Consider the following 21,290-nt stretch of genomic DNA (forward strand, 5'->3'; position numbering starts at 1 on the left):
AAGGATTAGATTAGGAATAAGATTTCAGCCATCACTCCACAGAACCCCTGGAGGAAGAAGTCACCACCATCATCAGCAGCATCAATAATATCACCATTGTGCCACTCAGCATTCTTTCCATTAAAAGGCAACCGAAACTAACTGTAAATTGGCTTCACCAAAAGAGGGAAGTCTGGTTAAGGTAACTGAAAATTCTAGACTAGAGGCCGGCCCAGTGGTGCAGCGGTTAAGTTTGCACATTTGCTTTGGCAGCCTTGGGGTTCGCCAGTTTGGATCCTGGGTGTGGATCTACGCACTGCTTGTCAAGCCATGCTGTGGCAGGCATCCCACATATAAAGTAGAGGAAGATGGGCACGGATGTTAGCTCAGGGCCAGTCTTCTTCTTCTTCAAAAAATTCTAGATTAGGTTTGATAAGTGTCTTCAGGCATGGCTTGATCCAGAGGTTCATGCATGTCAGGAATCTATCTCTATCTCTCAGCTCTGCTTTCTTTTTTTTTTTTTTTTAAGATTTTATTTTTTTCCTTTTTCTCCCCAAAGCCCCCTGGTACATAGTTGTATATTCTTCGTTGTGGGTCCTTCTAGTTGTGGCATGTGGGACGCTGCCTCAGCGTGGTTTGATGAGCAGTGCCATGTCCGCACCCAGGAGTCGAACCAACGAAACACTGGGCTGCCTGCGGCGGAGCGCGCGAACTTAACCACTCAGCCACGGGGCCAGCCCCCTCAGCTCTGCTTTCTTATCTGTTGGCTTTTTCAGGCAGATATTCCCCTCCAGGTGGCAAGATAGCCACTTGAAGCTGCCAACTTACTTTCTGCCAGTTTAGCACTCTCAGGGCTTGGGGCATGGGCCCATCCATGAGCTGTTCACTCTGGCCGTGTGGGAATGTGTGTGTGTGATGTTCTGATTGCCTAGGGTTAAATGCCCACCCTTGAAGCTTAGGATGGGGTCAGCTCCACTCACCTCAAATGGACTGATAGGGGCAGAAGTGATTGCCAAAGGAAAATCAGGCTTCTGTTGCCAGAAGAGGTAATGGATGCTAAGTAGGGAGAAGCAATAGGTGTCCATTATAGCTATCATTATCATTCTATACCTTATGTGATTTTACCATTTACAAAATATTACAGTTTGTAATATTATACATCTATTATATTATTTAATTCTTAAAGCAATCCTATAACGAGTCTTATTATAGTTTATAGTTAAATATTCGAAAGATCAGAGAGGTTTTGTGACTTGCCTAAGGCCACACAGGAAGTGCGGCTTGAACCAAGGACTTCTGACTCTAAATCCAGTGGATTTTCTTTTGCTATCCATAGCTGTCTCAAAATGAGAATGGAGGGAGGAGGTGGGAATGAAAGATCTGAAGTGATGAAAGAAGGCTGAATGGGGCTAAATATCTTCAAATAGAGAAAGGAAACAAAAAGATACGAACATTTCCCCAGAGGCCCAGATACACCTAATTCCCCATCTAACTTGTTTACCTTGTTTCTGATTTCCCTGCAAAGACCCCGGCCTATAATGATACTGATGCTGGTGCTTTAAAACAAGGAACTGTATGAAAAGCATTGTACGCAGCCCCTGCCCTTAAACCGTCTCCACCCTGCGACTTTATTCCGTGACAGAACCTCCTGGGAGAGAAGTTTCCACGACCCGCTTAGTCTCCTGTTGTAAATCTACCTCTATTGACCTCAAACCATGAAGAAGATTTTGGCCAGCTGTGACTTTGGCATGTAAAATTCCCCTGGAAAACACTTTAAATAGTAAAATGGAACAAAATAAACCCTATCTGAGAGATTCAGTTCTCCTCTTAAAGCTTGTGTTTCTTTTTAGGGTGGTTATACTGCTGGATATCTCTGCGACCAATTCCATGTACATTATTCATATCCAGCACTCCCTGCGGCTGCTGCTGGAGGAGCAATTGTCCAACAAGGACCACTTCAACATCATCGCGTACGCTCCCCGATCCCGGGCGGGGGAGGTCATGCGGGTTTGGTGCCCTCGCTGGGCTGAGGCTTCTGGCAGGTAGCTGGACGACAGTCGTTATGAGTGCCCAGCCTCCCAGAATGGCCATCAGTTTATCTGATTTGAATGATCTTGTTTGGGGCATTGAATAATTAAATGGTTGCAGGACAGTCCCACTGGGGCGAAGGTGATAAGTGGCCCCAAAACACACTGCTTGATCAGCCAGGATAAAGTAACTCAGCCCACTGCCCCATTTGGCTTCCAAGCTGATGAGCACAAAAGAGAAAAAGAAGGGCCCCCAGGCGTGCCCCAGTCTTAGTTCCCAGCTCCGGTCTAGCAAGCCACAATATTGCAAACATTTAAGATTCCATTGCTAAATTTTAATTATATATAGAACTATATATAATTAAACTATAATATATATTTAAATTATATATTTTTGCATAAAATAATTTTATATATAAATTTGAACTATAAATAAATTTAAAATTTAAAATATAAATATTTTATATATAAATGATATATTTAACTATATATACTCAAATTATATACAACTGTATATATTTGTATTATATATAGTTATATATAATTACATAGTTATATATTATATATAGTTCAGTTATATATAAAATAGTTATATAACATGTTATATGTATTATATAGTTATATATAATTTAAATATTTAGTTATATATTATATATAGTTAAATTATATCTATTATATATAGTTACATATAATTTAAATATATATAGTTTTATATTTTTTTGATTGCATACCATTTTAACTAATTAGGGGAGAAAGAGAAAAGGAACCTACTTAAAGGAAATGTTTTTATACAACTTCACATCAAACAGGGAGTATTCTAAACCTATTAAGTCAGCAGTTAATATTATATATTATTCTGTACCAAAGCCTAATCTTTCCCTAATAAGTTCTACAGAAGAAATGCTTAGAGAAACATTTTAGGCCATGTTTTCATTTATTTATCTATCCATCCAGCCATCCATCCATCCAACAAACGTTCACTGGTAGCCCGCCACATAGCAGTCGCTGTGTTGGGCATTAGGGATACGGAAGGTAAAGCACACAGTCCCTGTCCTCAAGGCACTTATGGCCTAGCAGTGGGAGACAGGCTGGTTAAGAAACAAGTCCAATAAGTGTTTTCTGTAGAAATAGCTGGAAGGCAGGATATGGGACTGTGAGGGCCCAAAGGCAGGATCAGTCTGTTCCACCTGGGCAGAGTGACGTCAGGAAGTTTTCCTAGGGGAAGTGACCCTTTAACTGAGTGTTGACAAATGGGTAGGTGTTTGCCTGGCACTCGGGCGTGATGGGGGCAATGGGGAGGAAGGGCATTCCAGGTACAGGGAATGGCATGAGCAGAGGCACATGAGGTGTGAGGTACTAGGGAACTTTGAGGGACCATCAGGTATTCAGTATGGATATGGGGTGAGAGGGAGAGACTGTGCATGACAAAAAGCCCCAGAAGATGGAGGATTTATATAGGCCATGCTCAGGAGTTTTTATGCTATGGGACCTGTAGGCATTAAAGGATTTTAAGCAAGGTAATAATCTTGAAATGCTTGAGCAATAAGATAAAGGGCGAATTGAAGGGTGAAATACTGGAGGAAGGGAGACCAGCGAGGCTACTGCAATAGTCTGCAGTAGTGTAGAGGGGGCTTGAGCCGCGGCTAAGGGCATGGAAGAAAGCGATGTGGGGAGAGGTGCTGGGAGTTAGAAGCTACAGAACGTAGTCATTTTTGGGCTGTAGGGGATAAGGGATGGAGAAGCAAAGATGTGCCAGGTGGAGCAGATTTAAGAAGTGGAAGATGGGTCTAAACGTGTAGAGTTTGAGATTCGCAAGAGTTTGGAGATTCTCTTGTTAGGAGCTCCAGTGAGGGGTTCTAGCCAGGAAACACAGGTTTGTGGGCCATCAGCATTTTGGTTATATGGTTGAAAACATGGGAGAGCATGAATTGCACCTGTGGAGATGTGAAGACAACCAAGACAGAACTTGCATGAAGGTACTGACGTTTGGAGGGTGGGGCAGGGGAACACAAGAGAGGAACAGCCGGAGAAGGAGGAGGGAAACCCGGAGAGGAGGGCATTGGGAAGCCAAGGGGAGAAGCATCTTAGAAAGAGCAGAGTTTGATCCTGCAGAAGCAAGAAGGAAGGAATCCATTGAATTTGGCAATAGAGCTCACTGATAGGAAAACAAGAGAGAATTTTTTTGCAATTCAGTTTGTCAAATATTTCAAAGATTGATAATGCCCAGTGCTGGTAATGATATGATGAAAAGGTGCTCTTGGAAAGTGTCGGTGGAAGTGTAATTTGGTATAGCCCTTGTATTAAATTTTTTAAGTGTATATTCTTTGTTCCTTTAATTAAATCTTTATGAATTATCTGAAGGAAACACTAAGATGAGTGTGCAAAGATAACTGCGCAGAGATGTTCAACACAGAATTCTAATAGTAGATATACCTGCAAACAAATTGTGTGACCATCAAGAGGAAATTGGCAAAACAACCTGACAGTGGGATACCATGCAACCATTCAAAAGAATGAGATTTACGAGGGTGCATTTAGAAAAATGCCCTCAATAAGACCAAATGAAAGAAAACAAGAAGATTACAAATAGTATATATTGTATAATTCCATTTCTGTAAATATACATTGACCTATGCATTTTTTTTAATCCAAAGGACTATAGAGCAAAAGTTAACAGAAAATTTTTTCTGGGGAATAAAACTGGAGGAATCTTCACTCTCTGGATATTGTTAGGATTGTCATCAAATCATATTAGAGGATTTATTATCTAGCAATACTAGAGCCATTTCCATGGGAGGGGGAAAGGAAGTCATAATTAATATTTGCCAGAGAACCTCCCAGGGTGGAAGCTCGACTGCAGCGGGTTGAGGAGGAAGTAGAAGATAAGGAGCTGGTGGGACGCTGGTTTTCCAGGGAGCTTCTCCATAAGGGGAAAGAGAGAGAAGTAGCTAGTAGAGGACCCTGGTGGAAGGATGAAGTTATTTTTAAGTGTGGAGAGGCTTAAACACGCAGAAAGGTAAATGGGGAAGCGAGAAGTAACTCCGGGGCAAGGTCTCAGAAGAGGTTGGCGACAGTGAAGTCAACAGCCCAGGTCGGGGAATCAGTCTTGAACCAGAAAGGGGACATCCTCTCCTTGATAGAGGGGATAAATTCTCTTCCCAAGGATTTAAATTTTGTCTCATAGGAAAGATGAGATGATGTATATTTTTAGAACGATCTATAGTAGAGATAGAGAGTGACATGTGTTGTGAGGATGAATCAGTGCCAGGGGAGTTTAAACAGGGAGAAATGGCTCCCTTCTTGGTGGGTGGGGCAGTTCACAGAGAAAAGGGAGACAACACGAGCTACCCTTAACTTGTCAGGAGGGAAGTCTGGCCGAAGCTGGTCCTGGCTCTGTCTCTTGATTGAGACCCCCAGCTCTGCCCTCACCGTGAATGTTCTGGGACATGTCATGACTGGCAAGGAAATCTCGTGACTGTCCCAGGCCAGTGGCATCCTAATGTTTTGGGAGTATAATCAGAATTTTGCCCACCTAAAAGCCTGGGGAGCCCAAAGAGCCAGGGCGCAGAGTGGACCTATACCTCCTGCCTAAGAACAAGCCTCTTTCCTTCCCTCCAAGGTTTGGAAGCACCATTGAAAGCTGGAAGCCTGAGATGGTTGCCGTGAGCCATGACAACTTACAAAGCGCCTGGCGGTAGGTGACGGACAGAGATTGCACCTGCTGTGTCTGAGGGCAGCCCAGAGGTGCTATTTTCTCTGCTGCCCTCTCCATCAGGAAGTAGCGTTCTAGAATCCCTGTCCTCCAACAGACGTGGGCATGAATGGGAAAACAACCGCCTTCCGTTCCTTCCCTCCCCTCCGGGCCTCGCAACTGGCCTCCCTCAGCATGGCCCTCCCTGCCTCCCAGGTGGGCCCTGACCCTGCAGTGTCGGGGCAGCAGGAACGTCCTCAGCGCCCTGCGGAAGGCTGTGGAAGTGGACTTCAAGGACAAAGACAAACACCAATCGCAGGGCATCTACCTCTTCACGGGGGGCGTGCCTGACCAGGACATGGTGGGTAGGCCACATCCCTTAACCTTCGTGACCCCACAGCCTCCCCTAAGAAGATGCCCAGCAATGGGTTTCTCCAGCATGATTTTCCAAACTAGAGTTTAACGTGCAGAAGAATCCTCTGGGGATGTTGTTCAAAGCAGATCCTGGTTCAGAAGGTCTGGCCTGGGGCCTGAGAGTCTACATTTCTAACAAGCTCCCAGGGGATGGCCTTGGTCTACAGACCACACCCGGAGTAACCAGGTTCTTGAGTACAGCTCCCTGGCCATACCCTATTAAGACACTAAGAGAAACTGTGACCCAGGCTCGCTCATCTTTCTGTCCTCCAAGCCAAGTACAAGACCAGGCGTATAGTAAGCCCTCAAGAAAGATGATTAGGATGAACTGAGCTGAGACCAGCAGCTTCAAGAGCTCTCAGCTGTGGGCCCCTCCTGCTCTGTCCCTCGCAGCCCACGCTCAGGGCCTACGTGGCCGAGGCCTGTGGAGGCTGCGACCTCCAGCTGCACGTATGTCTCTTCTACGTGGGTGAGCCACAGATGGACACCACGCCCCCTGCCTGCTATGCCAGCCGCACTGACACTGCTGCTGCCTACCGGGATGTCACCCGGGCTGCTGGCGGCCGCTTCCACTGGTTTGGAGACACAGGTATGTGAATGTTGGCAGGTTTCTCCACGTCTTTCTTCCCAGACAGTTGTCTCAGTACCAACATGGCTCCCTATGTCTTAAATGTATTCCAGCAAAGGGGCATGTGAAAGTCACATTTGAAAATGTAAAACTACTCTTCTGGAGATGGATGGTGATGATGGTTGCACAGCAATGTGAATGTGCTTAATGCCGCTGAACTGTACACTTAAAAATGGTTAATTTTATGTTATGTATATTTACTACAATTTTCTTAAAGTAAAAAAGAAAAAAAAGTAAAACTATTTTAAAATACTTTAGAGTGTCAGAGCTGGAAAGGGCCCTCAAGTGCCCTTAGTTTACTGTTTCCCAAAAGGTGAAATGTTCACAACAGGTGGTTGGAAAGACGGTTGTGTGGGGAACATGGAGCAACAAATTTTCTTATTGTGGTAGTTGTAGAGGATCAGAATATACTACCCCAAAATATACCACTTTCGCATAAAGATTATTTTGAGCTGAAGACGATTGAGAAAGAGCAGATACCAAAAAAGCTCTCTAGCCCCAAAAGCAGGACGTAAATTTCCATTTGTAAAGGAAGAGGAGGATGACTCTTAGACTCTGAATCACCAAGACAATTCTAGACTCTTACCAAGAGGGATCTGCATAACAAACCTTAATAGAACAACCCCTATCTTCCATTAGTTCTCCCTGTGTATTTGCCTTCCCACAGTTGCCACCCTTAAATGCCTAACCCCCTTTCTTTGTCTTGTCACTTCTCTACAAATGCATTGTTCTTTGTTAAGATGCTATATAAGCCCCAAGTTCTAACCACTCTTTTGAGTTACTCATCACTGTTTCTCCCGTGTGTATGTGTGCCGCCCACGTTAATGAACTCTGATTTTCTCTTGTTAATCTGTCATTTGTCAGTTTAATTTCCAAGGCCCAGCTGGAGAATCTAGGAGGGTAGAGCAAAAGATTTTTCACTTCCCATAAAGAGTTCTATGTTTGTTTTTACATTTTTTAGAAAAATGCCAGCTTTCCATTGTCAGCAGTGACATAAATTTTCTTTTTTAAATATACTTTTAAGGATGTTAACTAGACTTATTCAGGTGGTTATTTTGCAGTATATACAAATATCAAATCTTTATGTTGTACACCTGAAACTAATATAATGTAATATGTCAATTATATCTCAGTTAAAATATATATATACTTTTAAGTAAATGAAAATGAATTGATTAAAAATATAAATTAAGCCAATAATGGTTTAGGAGGTATGGTTTAGATAAGACAAAATGGTGACAGTGATACAGAAGTGGTCCAGGCTTGGGACACACTAGTGCATTCCAACCTCTCGGATGTACAGATGAGGAAATGACTCCCAGGGACGTGAGGTGCCTGTGGTTACAAAGTTAGTGGCATAGCTGGTGTGGAAATTGTTGGCCCTGTTTCCCAACTCTTTCCATGAAGAGTGCTGGGTATATACATTTAAGTTATTATTGGTGATTATTACTAATATCAGCAAACATTTATAGAACAGCTGTTACATGTCAGACACGGTTCTAAGCATTTTACATGTAGTCATGCTTCAGTTAACGACGGGGATACGTGCTGAGAAGTGTGTCATTAGGTGATTTCGTCGTTGTGTGGACATGATAGAGTGCACTTACACAAACCTCGATGGCATAGCCTACCACACGCCTAGACTATATGGTACTAATCTTATGGGACCACCATCATGTATACGGTCTGTTATTGACCAAAACGTCGTTATGCAGCGTGTGGCTGTATATTATGATTCGCTCCTCACAGTAACCCCATGAAGTAGGTTATTTTTATTCCCATTTTACAGATGGAGAAGTTGGGATACAGAGCCCCAAAACACAGTTAGTAAGTGGTGGAACCAAGAGCTGAACCCAGGCAGGCCAACTTCAGAGTCTTAGCTGTTATACTCTAGTCCCTCTCAAATAAGTCATCAGTATTCACTACATACATTAACTACTTCAAATAACTCCCAGGTGGGTCTTTTTATTCACTGGAATAGCAAGACCTTTATTCCTGACCTACTCTTCCTATGGGTGAGAGCTCTTGGCCGGATGCCAGGGCGCTAGGTCCCAGGGCCAGCCCCACTGTTGGTAACCTCACTGTAACTGCCCATCCCCTTCACTAATGGACAGTGTAGGGGTGGAGGCTGGTCAGCTCAACTCATTAAGACCCCACCCTGCCCCTCAGGCTCAGGTCACCTCCACATGGCCCTCGTGTGTTCAGATATAGACACTTGCCAGAATCTATATCCCTTCCCCACACTCACTATATGCTTTGTTTCCAGGCATTTACGAAAGTGATGACATCAATGCCATCATGTCTGAGATGGAAAAGGCTCTCAACTACTCCCAAAAGGTACGCCTTAGGTGTGGGTGCATTACTCTACTGGCTTCCAGTATTCCTCTCCTAGGGCTGCCATACAAAGTACCACAAACTGGGTGGCTTAAAACCACAGACAGTTATTCTCTGACAGTTCCCGAGGCTACAAGTCTGAGGCCAAGGTGTCAGAGGGGCCGTGCTCCCTCTGAAGGCTCTGGGTGGAATCCTTCCTCACCTCTTCCTAGCTTCTGGTGGTGGCTGGTGTTAAAGAAAAAGGTTATACTGGATGCTTGTTAAAAATGTCAAGGAAGATTTTACTCAATACTACTGCCATAGAGGAGAGAGAGGGAACTCAACTCCAAATACAGCAAAGATAGCTGGGGATTTATAGCCAAAGAGCAGAGTTCGAGGGTCATGGGATGGAAAAGTACTAACAGGAACTTGACTAAATATCAAGGGTGGGGGGGTTCTTGCTAAAGGCAGGCCAAGGACTCAAATATCAAGGGTGGGGCGTTCTCACCCTTGACTTAGCAGGATTCTTTGCTAAAACTGGGTTCAGAAGACCAATGTTGAGGCCTAGAGGAGAAGAGGGTTAAGAGGTGTCTTACTAAAGTTTGATCAAGGAGAGAGAGCACAACTCCAATCTCTGCCTCCATTGTCACATGGCTCTCCTCCCTCAGTGTGTGTCTGTCTCATTTCTCCTCTTCTAGGGACACCAGTCAAATTGGATTAAGGTCCCACCCTTCTCCAGTATGACCTCATTAACTTACATCTTAATTACATCTGCAAAGACTCTATTTCCTAGTGAGGTCACATTCACAGATACCAGGGGTTTGGACTTCAAGATATCTTTTTGGGGGACATGGCTCATCCCACATCAGCTTCCTCCTCACGTCCTGATCCACTGACACCCAAGGGTTCAGGTGAAACATGGGAGTTTCCTGTAAGTCATTGGCTTTAGATCTGTGTGCTGTGCATTCTGGTCTCCTTTGAGTTCCTTGAGCACATCAAGCTCATCCCTAAACTCAGGGCCTTTGCAGCTGCTGTTACCTCTGCCTGCCCTTCCCCTCCCAGGTCATCCATGGATTGCCCCTCATTTTTCAAGGCTCACTGAAGTTTTATTTCCTCAGACAAGAGAGTTGAAAGTTCAAGGTGAGATTAGAGAGGCAGAAAAGGGCCACATCATATCAGGAGCAATGAGACTGGAAATAAGGGAACGGACATGAGAACATTTAAGGAAGAATTGACCAAACTTGTGGCTGATTGAATGTATGGGGTGGGGGAGAAGAGATCCCAGAGTAACTCTCAGGTTCCTCACTGGGGGACCTGGTGAACAGTGGTGCCATTGACTAAGGGAAAACAGGAGGAGGATCCCGTGGGGGGTGCAGGGAGGGTGGGCCTAGAACAAAGGTGAGTTTGTGGGGCCTGTGAATAACAAGTGGAGGTATCCTTCAGGCAGGTGGAAAAAGATAAGGGCTGGAGATAGAGACATGGGGAGTTCAAGCCATGGGGATGAACAGAGAGCCTGCAGGTGGCCATGGGCAAGGCGGGGAGTGGGGAGGAGCCTGTGAAGGAGACTCAGCCTGACTCACATTTTAATTATCACCATTTGCAGGACAACTTATCTCCCCAACTACATTGTGAGCTCTAGGAGGCAGGCCACAGCCTGGCAGATCTGGGGCTCCCTAGAGATTCCTCAACTGCCCTGCCTGAAAGGGGCCCTTCTCCTCAGGTGCTCCCTCATCTGAGAAACTCAGTCATGAGGTGTTAATGGGCAATAATGGTTTAATCCACTCTTCCTAGGATGTTATTTACATTCGAGTGGTGTCTTCTAGTGCTTTGATTGAGAATAATTACTAGAGAACCCTTCAGGCAGTTGAGAAATGTGTAGGCAAAAGGAACTAAGTATTACGCCACTATTGCCATCATCTGGAGTCATATGCCAGCATCTGGAGTCAGCCCTGGGCACATGCTGACCCTACTGGCATATGTGGATGCTGGGTCCACATATGGAAAGAGCACTGGCTTTGGAACCAGACCCACCTGGGTTGGAATCAAAGGTCCTTTACATACTGATACTGTGGCCTTGGGCAAGTCCCTTAAACTCACAGAGCTTTGGTTTCCTCATCTGTAAACTGGGGTAAGATAGCACTTGCCCTACTGGCATAGTTGGCATATCTTGTTGGCATAAGGGTTTTAGGCATTAGCTGGCCCAGTGCCTGGTGCATCCCGGGCCCTCCATACATGGTGCTTATTAATAGGATTGATCCGCAGTGCTCTCAGCCCCAGGAGGCATTCTAAGGACACAAAGAGGAGTCCAGTGGCCCCAGTGGCCCGAGTCTTTCCTGCTGGTGTGTATGTGTGTGTCTCTGTCCCCTGCTTGGAGGCACCCCACATTTGGGGTGCTGCTAACCCTCTGAATCCCCTTGCAGTGTGCCTTACTAGTGTCCTCCCTGAAGAACCAGTCCAGGAAAGAACTGGAAAGTGCAGCCCTCCCGAAAGAAAAGTCAAAGATGCTCAAGCAAAGAAGTCAGCCCAAGAAACTCTGTCCTTCCAAGCCCACAGCCCCCTCGGTGGCCAGAATGGTTTGACTCCCCTCCCTAATAACACACAGAGGATTTTGTTTCCACCTTGTCTCTTGGTATTTCCTGGATCTTGAAGTGCCCTGGGTCAGACCTCCAGACCCAGGGCCAGCAGGGGTGGGGGCAGGGTCTTCAGGGGTGAGTGTCCCTGGGTGCCTCCAGGGAAGGAACTCTGCTCTGGGACCTGCTTCTCAGCTCTGGGGGCAGCTCTGGCTCCCCACGCCACCCCACCTTCGGCTCTGCCTGCCTATCCCAGCTTTGTGGTGCTAGGGACTCCAAGGAATTGACACCCACCGTGGCTGTAAGGCAGGAGGGCTTATGCTGGAGGGTCTCTCAGGGGCAAAGGAGTTAGGGTATTTGGGTATCTAACGGGCTGTTGCTGCTGCTGCCCCAGGCTTAGCAGGGGTCTGATAGGAGCCTGAGGGTGGCCTTGTGCCTGCTGGGGCTTATCCCCATTCACAGCCTGTCAAGCCTGTCCTGCACAAAATACCCACTTCCAGCAATCAGAAGGGGCCTCTAGGGGTGTGCCTGGGGGAGATCCCAGCCTCCACAGTGCTTGTGAGCAGAAGGGGCGTTGAAACCCATGAGCTCTTCAGTCTTTCACTAACTAACAGACCCTTGTGAACACAGCGCATGTTTCCGAATGAGGAAATCCACCCAGACAGTGTGTAGCTTACTCCCATCCCAGAGGCTGCATTTCCAGGAGATTCTGTCCACACACAGGCACTGCCCTCATTCAAAGAACACAAAGTTTCAGAAGCCGGCCCAGAGACATCGCCCTCTGCTCCCTTCCCAAATTCTGAGGTGAAACCCCAGAATCTGGGGGTCTGCCTCTTGGGCCTTCAGGGGTTCCTGAGCTGATTCAGTGTGAGGGGGCTTAGGCTGCACCAAGGCCTCTCATGGGCTTCCTGAAACCAGGGCCCGGGGCTCCCTGGAGCAGCAGCAACCAACCTTTTTCACAGCGGCTCACCCGGAGGTCTCCTCAGCTGGTCCAGGGCCCTGCATAACTTTGTTTAACCACCACCACATTCTGGTTGTGCCCAGTGGAGGAACCCCGCCCTTAAAACTGAGGTGCCAAACAGGGCACAGAAGTTACCTGAATGGTTGCTTATCACGCTAGAGGCCCAGAAATCCCAGTCCAGTAGGAATGGGGTGGGTAACTGATGCAGAAAGTTCTGGCAAATCCCACAGCTGTCCTAGCTCTCTCTCTCTTTCTCTCTCTCATCACACACACACACACACACACACACACACACATGCACACACGCACACACGCACGCATATACACACACATACTTTTTCACCTCAAAACCCAGAGTCTCCTCTGAATCTGCCATAGGAGATGAGGCAAACATATCTGAGGAGTCTACTCCCTGCAAAGGTCCCTAATTGACAGATTGAGACTGGGGTGATTGGGTACAGCCTGCCACAGAGAACAGACCACTGACGGGAAAGACTGCCTGTTTTCTAGAGCATTAAAGGTGGCCCTGACAGAGAGAAGAGTCCCCCTCTGAGAGCTCTGATATGGCGCCCACCCAGCGACCAGCCAGGCATCCCGCCAGGTAAGGCGTGGCCGTGGTCGGGCTGGCGGGTGGTGGGGCGGACAGGCATGGCTGAGACACGTATTCATAATGATAGTCACTAAAATGACCAATGATCACGGGTCTTGATCGTGCGCCAGCCCTTCTGCTAAGACTGTCCTATTTAAAGCATATAACAATCAATCCTACGTGGCAGGTAATCTATAAGTTCCTCATTTTACTGATGAAGAAATTCAGGCTCAAACGGGCTGAGGATAATGACCAGGGCCAGCTGGTCACGATAGGGCATCAGTATTTTTATGAACGTTCTCAGCTCATAGAACCTGAGACGTGGATGTATCTTACTTCTAATGTCAAAGACATAGCAGAGTGGTTCAGAGAGGAGTTCTGGAGTCAGCAAGACCTGGGTGGAATCTTTGCTCTATTTTGCTGAGTCTGAGTCCCGCCCGCCTCATCGGTAAACTGGGGAACTGCGGGGTCAAATGAGACAGGGTATGGAAAGCCCTGAGTACCACACCTGGTAAATATCAGGACTCGTTAAATGGCAGCCCTAGCTCTTAATGATCCAGGTGAGGCCAGAGGACCTGGGGGAGTCCCAAAGGACCTCAAAGCCATGTGGGAACCCCACTTTGAGGGCAGAGCACAGCTAAAATTGACAAGTCTCTAAGCCAAGCTGGACAGCTTCACCACATGAACCAATGAGGCTCCTCCAGCCAACAGGCCAAATGTCCTCCAGCTGCAGCTCAGCCAAAGAGAGAAGGGACCGCCGAACGGAGAAGGAAGACCAAATCGAGGGAGGCAGAGACGTCTCTCTTGCTGTTTTATACAGAGACAGGGAATAATGTGGGTAAGTTGGGGGTTACACAAATGTCTGGACAGCCTCTCGCCCTGCGAGAACCGTAAGGTCAGCAGGTTTTGTGGGAAGCAGACCCCTCCAGGACATGGGCAGCAGTGCCGCCACCGCAGGCCCATCCTCAAGCCACTCAGGTCTCCCAGTCCAGGGAAGTGGAATTGCAGTCTTGACACTGCCAAGAGGAGAAAAATCAATATTAAAGATAAGATTTCCAAAGGTCTCTGAATATAGCACTCCCGCTCCATTCACCAGGGGTGTGTCCTCATCTCTGAGGCTGATTGGGAAGGGCGTGTAGATGAGTCCCCCAGGCCAGCCTGATAGGTTGCTGCCAAATGCTAGATCCCAGTAACAATTCATCGAGGTGTGGAGAAGGAGGTCCCAGCATGCTTTACCTGGTCCTTCTAATAGCCTCCCTTTCTACCTCTCAGCAAATTGCACTTAAGGAATTTTACGGCTGACTTGAATGACAGAGAAATTGACATGAAAAAGGGAGCAGTGGAGGGAGGGGAGGAGAAGAGAGGTGCACAAGGTAACCTTATTCTGTTTCTCACAGGCTCAGTGTACAAGAAGTACCCTCAAGGAAGGGGAGTAAGAAGGACTAGCTCTTCTATTGAGTTGCCCAGAAAGGATACAGTCTGCTCAAGCCAAGAGGTATTAAGTTGTCGGCATGAGCACATGCCCCTCAGGCAATAATTCCTTCCACCAACCATTATTTCTAGGAGCGTGAGCATACTTGGAAGTGAGGACAAACCTCCTTAGAATGACTGCTTAAAGTGGCAGATGGTGAAAGGGTTAAATAGACCTACATTCGAAACCTGCCGCTTCCTAGCTGGGTCTGGTCTGCCACTTCCCAGCTGGGTGATGTCGGGCAAGTCACTTTGCTACACTCAATCTCAGTGTTTTTGTTTATAAAATGAAGACAGTTGTACCTATCTAATAGGATGATGATTAATTGAAGCATATTTTGTGTAAAGTACTTAGTGGTGTCAGATCCTTTCGGTTGTAAGCAACAGAAACCCCCTTTCTTGTTCCTGTCCAGAAGATAGGACGTATTTCTTCCCACGACCATTCAGTAAAAATCTGAGCTTGGTTCTGATTGGGCCAATCCTGGATGCTATGCTCTGAGTGCTTTGAGCCTGCCCGTTCTTGTATCTCTCATTGTGACAAAGAGACTGAGATTATCCTAACTGGTTTAGAGTCTGAACTTTAGACCAATCAGTGCTTTCCACTCAAATTTTGTGGGAGAGGGTTGAAATGGATATTGGGGAAGCCACAGTGTCCACAAGACTATGGAGTAGTAGATGCTCCATACATTTAGTTGCCTGTTCCCCATATTTCTTGTTCATCTCTCCCCAGCACAGGAGAAGGAATCTCTATATGTTGGATGCTCAGTGAGGACCTAGGATCCCCACGTTTCAAAACTGAGACAGAGTTCAAATTTGAGGATTTAGAAGATGAGTCAATCATTGAATTAAGCCTGAATTACCCAAGATAATAGTTCTTTCATTTATTCTAAAGTGGGTAGCAAATTATGGGCTAAAAAAGCTGAAGATGGAGATCTCCAGATACATCGGTCCCAAATGCTCTCATCAAAAGTCAGCACAGAGGTCAGCATCAGCCAAATACTGCAGTGTCTTCCCCAGTGTAGAGATCAACGTAAGTCATGATTTTTATTTATTTGTTTGTTTGTTTCCCTCCCAACTCCTGCCTCTTCTTGGGCACAAATGGCAGAGTGTGTTGGGGAGAGCTCCATGTGAATGTATGCACCATGGCTTCTATTCCTGCTTCTGTGAACCCCACTCCCCCAAAGGGGGACTGCCCTCAGGGCATAGGAGATGCAGAATCCCCTTGGAAGAGAAGTCAGCCTCTCAGAGTGCCTGAGACCACACTCGAGGGTTAGAGGGGCTCATTGGAGTGAGGATGAGAAACAAGTACTGGGAACATAGGGCAGGGGCTGACGTGCTCACCCATAAAAACTCTGTACCACCATACTGATGATGGTTCTGTTAGGATGGTGGGGAGCAGGGGTTATGACAGGAGGGGAGGGGGTCCTTGTCTCTATTTTCTAGTTTTGAGGTAATATTTTTTCATTGCTTTGACACTGGAACAAGTAAATTTAGTACAAAGGAAAATCTAATCATGCCTTTTAAAAAAACACTCCATTTTCTCTCCTTGCCCTTTTATAAAACATTATCACATTAGGGGAAACTATAAAGCTAAAAGCCACCAAATTCAAAATTATCCACCAGAAGAATTTTACGGGAGTTTTCTCATGCTGCCCCCTCTCCATCCGAGCTCATCTTTTAGTTTGAAATTTATGGACCTCTCATCCTACCGCTAAGGATTTTCTATTTTAAAATTTAGAGATCCTATATCTTTCATTATTATAATTACCGTATTTGCCATAAAACCATCATCCCAATTCCCCTACACTTTCCTAGAACCATAAATCTAGTAGTTTCACAAAAGAAGCTTTTAAACAAACAAACAAAAATGTATGGTTGACAATGTTTGCAAAATTATGAACCACAGTGGACTAAACTATTTTGGGGGATGTTGGGGATATGAAGACATAGCTGATGGGGGGAAATTTGCCTTCTCTTGCCTTACTCCAGGGGACAGTGAGACACATCCAGTGGACGCCCAGGGAATTGGAAGCGTACATCACGCACCTGGAGAAGGTGATGCAGCGCTATGTCCAGAGGCTGCAGTGGCTATTGTCTGGTGAGCCTGCTGCTGTGCTGGAGGGTTGGGGGACGTGAGGGGAAGTTGAAGGTCAACCCCAGGGACCCCAGGATCAGTCCCTCCCAGGCTAGGCACTCATAACCTGGCAGGTCAGGGATGAGGCCAGGAGGGTCATCCAACCATGACTTCTGGGTTCGGAGGTCAGGCAAGGTGCTGGCTGACAGAGAGGTGGAGCTCAGGCCAGAGAGCACTAGAGAGAACCCATGCCTGTCCAGGCTTGCTTTGCAAGGCCATCTTCCACACCTCAAGAGGCTCAATTTAATATTGATTGGGTCCCATAGAACTGGTCCATGAAGGTAGAGATGGGAGGGGGGCCTGACAGAGAAGAAGTCCCCCGTTGTTCTTTACAAAGAGCACCAAGGCCCCTCTGGAAGAGGCTAATGGACAAGGCTGGCTGAGGAGAGCCAGGCTCACATCCCAGAAAAGGGCGGGCTAAGCATCAAGAGGAGTTGGTCTCAGCATCCAGTCTTAGAGCCCAGAAAGACAGCTAGAACTGGTTGAGAGGGTGTTTAGGCTTTGGGACCTGGTGGGTTCTTGGGACAATAGGAGGGAGGAGGGCAGGAACCTTTTATTGAGATCCCTGTGTGGGCCACTTGCGTTCCTGTGCAAATCGATTAGTTCCAATCCGCTGCAGTAGAACCTGGTATAAACAGTCCATGGGCAGTGGGGTATAGCAATGACTGCCACTTTCCAAAGCCTCTGGAGGGGGCTGCAAGCTCCAGGTGTAGTTATCAGGTCAGAGGCTGAGGTAGACCAAAGAGATCGTGTGCCTCTCCCATCCCCAATTCCCATTTACCGCTGAGAAGAGTGTGAAGACCAGAGAGGCAGCTACTCCTTTTGAAGACCGAGTCAAATTCCCCACCTCACATAAGGGCACACACCCCCACACCATCTAATACTGCAAAACTACCCAGAGGATGCTTCACTGATTCACTCACTCATTCATTGTAAGTGTAGCCCTCCCACTGGGTCCTGGGGAGATGGCGGAAGGCAACATCCAACATGGACCCGAGCTTATGGAGCATATGGTCTGAGAGGAGACAGACGTTAACCAAAGTGTCTCACAAACAAGTCTAATGTCGCAACTGTGACAGGTGCAGGGAGGAGACAGGCATGGTGCAGTGAAAGCCTCTGAGAGGGGCAATGGACCTGCACAGGAAGACCACGAGGGCCACCCTGAGGAGGTGATACTTCAGCTGAGATCTGAAGGATGAGTGGATGTTACCTGGGCAAAGAGGAAAGACCTGCATGACTGAGGCGCCGAGCAGGGGAGGATGCTGAGTACAGATTGAAAGGAAGCCGGTGTGGCTGAGAGGGAGGTGGAGTAAAAGTTGAGACCGTGCAGAAAGATGAGGCCATGGCCCGGACTTTGTCCTTTATCCTAAGAGCAATGGGAAGCCACTAAGAAATTTTAAATAAGAGGAAAATGATCAAGTTAGCATTGGCAATAATCCTTCTGGTTGCCGCATGGAAAATAAATTGTTGAGGGGATGGAGTGGAATCAAGGCAACCCACTCGTAGCCCAGGTGAAAGACTGGGCTGGCTGGAAAAGGGCAGTGATGAAGGAGATGGACAAAATGGGCAGAGTTAGAAAGATTGGACAGGTAAAGATGACAGGGCTCGGCGGCTTGCAGTGTTTCCATCCTCTGATTCCTAAGGTGAATCAGCTGGCCATGTGTGGTTGGAGGTCCCCCCACTGGCCAACTGCCTGGCTGGCTCTCGTTATGGAATGTCCCCCATGTTTCAGGATGGCTCCCCTCTTGTCCTGATGTTGACATGAGCATTGCCAGAGAATACCCTGGATGAGTCCTGAAAGATTCCTGGGCAGTGGATGCAGCCAATTCAGCCCACCCTTTCCTGGGGGGCAGTGGGTCCATTTTGTAGCAGTTTTTCCATTTTTAATACTACTTCCTCCAACGAGGTCCCCAAGGTGTGATTCAAGAACATTGGACACGTCACCTTCTGTTTGGCCACCTTTACCTGTGTTACCTCCATTTAGCCTTGTGGAGCCAGAAGGGCCGGGGTTAGTGATTGTCTGACTAAAGTGTGGATCAGAGGACCTGGGTATGAATCTTGGCTGTCCTTGCCAAGTTGTGTGACCCTGGGCAAGCCCCTGGCCCTCTCCGTTTCTCCGTGGAATGAATCACAAATCTTTCAATAACCTCTCCAGCTTTATCCATTGTCCCTCTCCCTGTGGGTCTCTCCATTCCAGTCTTTTAATTTCCGTGTTGGCTTTCTTCCCTTCCCTCAAGAATGCCATGTTCTGCTCTCCCAACTCAGAGCCTTTCCCTCACCTCCACACCCCACCTCTTTCCTTGACTAGCTGCTGCTCATCCTTCAGTCATAGCTTATGTGCTCCCCACCCGATATCCATCTGAGTCAGATTCTCCCCATCTGTACTCCCTTAACCCTTTGCCATAACTCTCAGCAGAGTTGTGACTGTTTGTTTAACATCTGATTCCCTGCCCTGTCAGCTTCATGAGGCCAGGGACCCGCTTGTTCACCACTGTACTTTGCACAGTGCTGAGCACATAGTGGATGCCCTTTGACTTCTGTTGAACAATTGATGGACTCCATGCTCTGTAACATCTTTTCCAGACCCAAAGAACACTGTGACATCATGTAGTCCAACCACTTAACTTTAGGGACAAGGAAACTCGAGCCCAGGGTGCTTTAGCCACTTGTGCTCATCATCACAGACAAAGCCACAGCCAAGACTTTGATCTCCCAAAGCCCAGACCACCAACTGACTCTGCCCTTGGACAGTTGACCCCTCCAACATCACCACCAAGGCCATCTCCCAGTGGGTTGAGTTCTGATCAATGGTCAATCAGGCAGCAAGTGTTGCAAGACCTTATATTTGATAGCTACAGTGAGGGAAACCAACAGAGGGGCAACCCCTCACTCCTTCCCTGCCTCTGTCCCCACCCACCTTGGATCAGGGAGCCGACGACTGTTTGGCACCATTTTGGAGAGCAAAGTGTGCATCCTGCTGGACACATCGGGGTCCATGGGCCCCTACCTGCAGCAGGTGAAGACGGAGCTGATTCTGCTGATCTGGGAGCAGCTACGGAAGCACTGCGATAGGTAAGAGGCAGGAGTAGGGGTGGGTGGGGTCAGGAATGTCAGTGGGTAGTTCCTGGGGCTTCCCTGGCCAAGGGCACCCCCTCCTCACAGTTCCAAAGGGCCCACAGGTTTCAGAAATGCTCTTCTGAATAGTTATTTGAGAAGGAAAGAACACTGCATTCTGCTGCAGAAGTAAAGTAGTTTTTAGAAATCTATCTCAGGCCCAGGGACAACTGCAAGTAGATCAAGGGAAGCACCATATGGTCTTGAATTGTGGATTTCAGCTGAACTTGATTTTTTTTTTTTTTTTGCTGAGGAAGATTCGCCCTGAGCTAACATCTGTTGCCAATCTTCCTCTTTTTTTTTTGTAAGTGAGCCACTGCCACAGTATGCCACACTGATGAGTGGTGTAGATCTGCACCCGGGAACCAAACCTGGGCTGCCAAAGTGGAGCATGCTGAACTCAACCACTAGGCCACCAGGGCTGGCCTGCAACTTGATTTTTTAGTTCAAGGGGGGTTTGGGGGGGTTGGGTTGTCTGTTCTCTCTGCCCAGAAGTGTTGACCCTAAGAGGACGGCAGGAGACTCCGGTCCTGGGTTTGGACTCATTCTTGTCTTATATTAAAAAGAGTAAACATTTATTGGGCACTTTCCATGCATGATGTCAATCCTCACAGTGACTCTATGAGATATTGCTATTATTAGCCCCATTTTTCAGAAGAGGAAAGTAGACTCAGCGAGATTAAATAACTTGCCCACAATCACATAACCAATAAGTGGCTGAGGTGGGATTTAAATCTCTTTCTGTCTGCATCTAGAATCTTCAACGTGTACTTCTCATGCTCAGGTGGTCCACAGCCCTCTCCCCGAGGGCCACAGGGCTCGCTGGAGGGGTCTCCACTGACAGGCATGAACGGTCCTCACGGAGGTTACTTCACCCGAATTCAGATAGACGGGCGCCTTCCAACCAATCGCTTTCTCCCCTTCTCTGCCCCCCACCTCTTCTCTCCCCTCCCCAGTTTCAACCTGCTCAGCTTTGCAGAGGGCCTACAACTATGGCAGGACACTCTGGTGGAGACCACAGATGTGGCATGTCACGAAGCTATGCAGTGGGTGACCCACCTGCATGCTCAGGGGAGCACCTCAGTCTTGGAAGCACTACTGGCAAGTTCCACCGTTGAGCCCAACCCCACAGCAAAACAGAAATACCATCACCCCCTATACTGATATTACACGATGCTTTAGACTTCACAAAGAACACTTTAGAATTTACTGAGTGTTACTTCATTTCATCTTCCCAACAAGCCAAAGAGAAAGGGATTCTCATTGTTCTCACTTCATAGATGAGGACACAGAGGCTCAGAGAGGTTAAGTGAATTGCTTGAAGGTAACCAGCTAGGAGGTGCGCCACGCTCTTTCTCCTAAACCTCAGCAGTTTCCTTGGTCTGTGTCTTAACAGACAA

General features: G+C 47.2%; 1 protein-coding gene across 5 annotated transcripts in view; it reads left to right on the forward strand.

Moving 5' to 3' along the window:
• The window catches only part of VWA3A (von Willebrand factor A domain containing 3A), a 56,980-nt gene that overhangs the window by 31,390 nt on the left and 4,300 nt on the right, over window positions 1-21,290 (forward strand). For 3 of the 5 annotated variants that reach the window (XR_011424773.1, XR_011424772.1, XR_011424774.1), the window contains exons 18-29: window positions 1,830-1,949; window positions 5,626-5,700; window positions 5,914-6,058; window positions 6,505-6,700; window positions 9,006-9,076; window positions 11,473-11,625; window positions 13,094-13,184; window positions 13,900-14,010; window positions 14,570-14,667; window positions 15,535-15,672; window positions 16,632-16,740; window positions 19,704-19,848. Coding sequence is in view for 2 of the 5 variants with exons in the window: in XM_070232221.1 (XP_070088322.1) it covers window positions 1,830-1,949; window positions 5,626-5,700; window positions 5,914-6,058; window positions 6,505-6,700; window positions 9,006-9,076; window positions 11,473-11,625; window positions 13,094-13,184; window positions 13,900-14,010; window positions 14,570-14,667; window positions 15,535-15,672; window positions 16,632-16,740; window positions 19,704-19,848; window positions 20,646-21,054 (1,861 nt within the window). In the remaining 3 variants the exon portion in view is untranslated. Of the gene's footprint in view, window positions 1-1,829; window positions 1,950-5,625; window positions 5,701-5,913; window positions 6,059-6,504; window positions 6,701-9,005; window positions 9,077-11,472; window positions 11,626-13,093; window positions 13,185-13,899; window positions 14,011-14,569; window positions 14,668-15,534; window positions 15,673-16,631; window positions 16,741-19,703; window positions 19,849-20,645; window positions 21,191-21,290 lie in introns of those variants that run through there. The other 2 variants (XM_070232220.1, XM_070232221.1) reach the window with 2 other exon arrangements.

Source organism: Equus caballus, chromosome 13 (genome assembly GCF_041296265.1).
Source record: "Equus caballus isolate H_3958 breed thoroughbred chromosome 13, TB-T2T, whole genome shotgun sequence".
Taxonomy (NCBI): domain Eukaryota; kingdom Metazoa; phylum Chordata; class Mammalia; order Perissodactyla; family Equidae; genus Equus; species Equus caballus.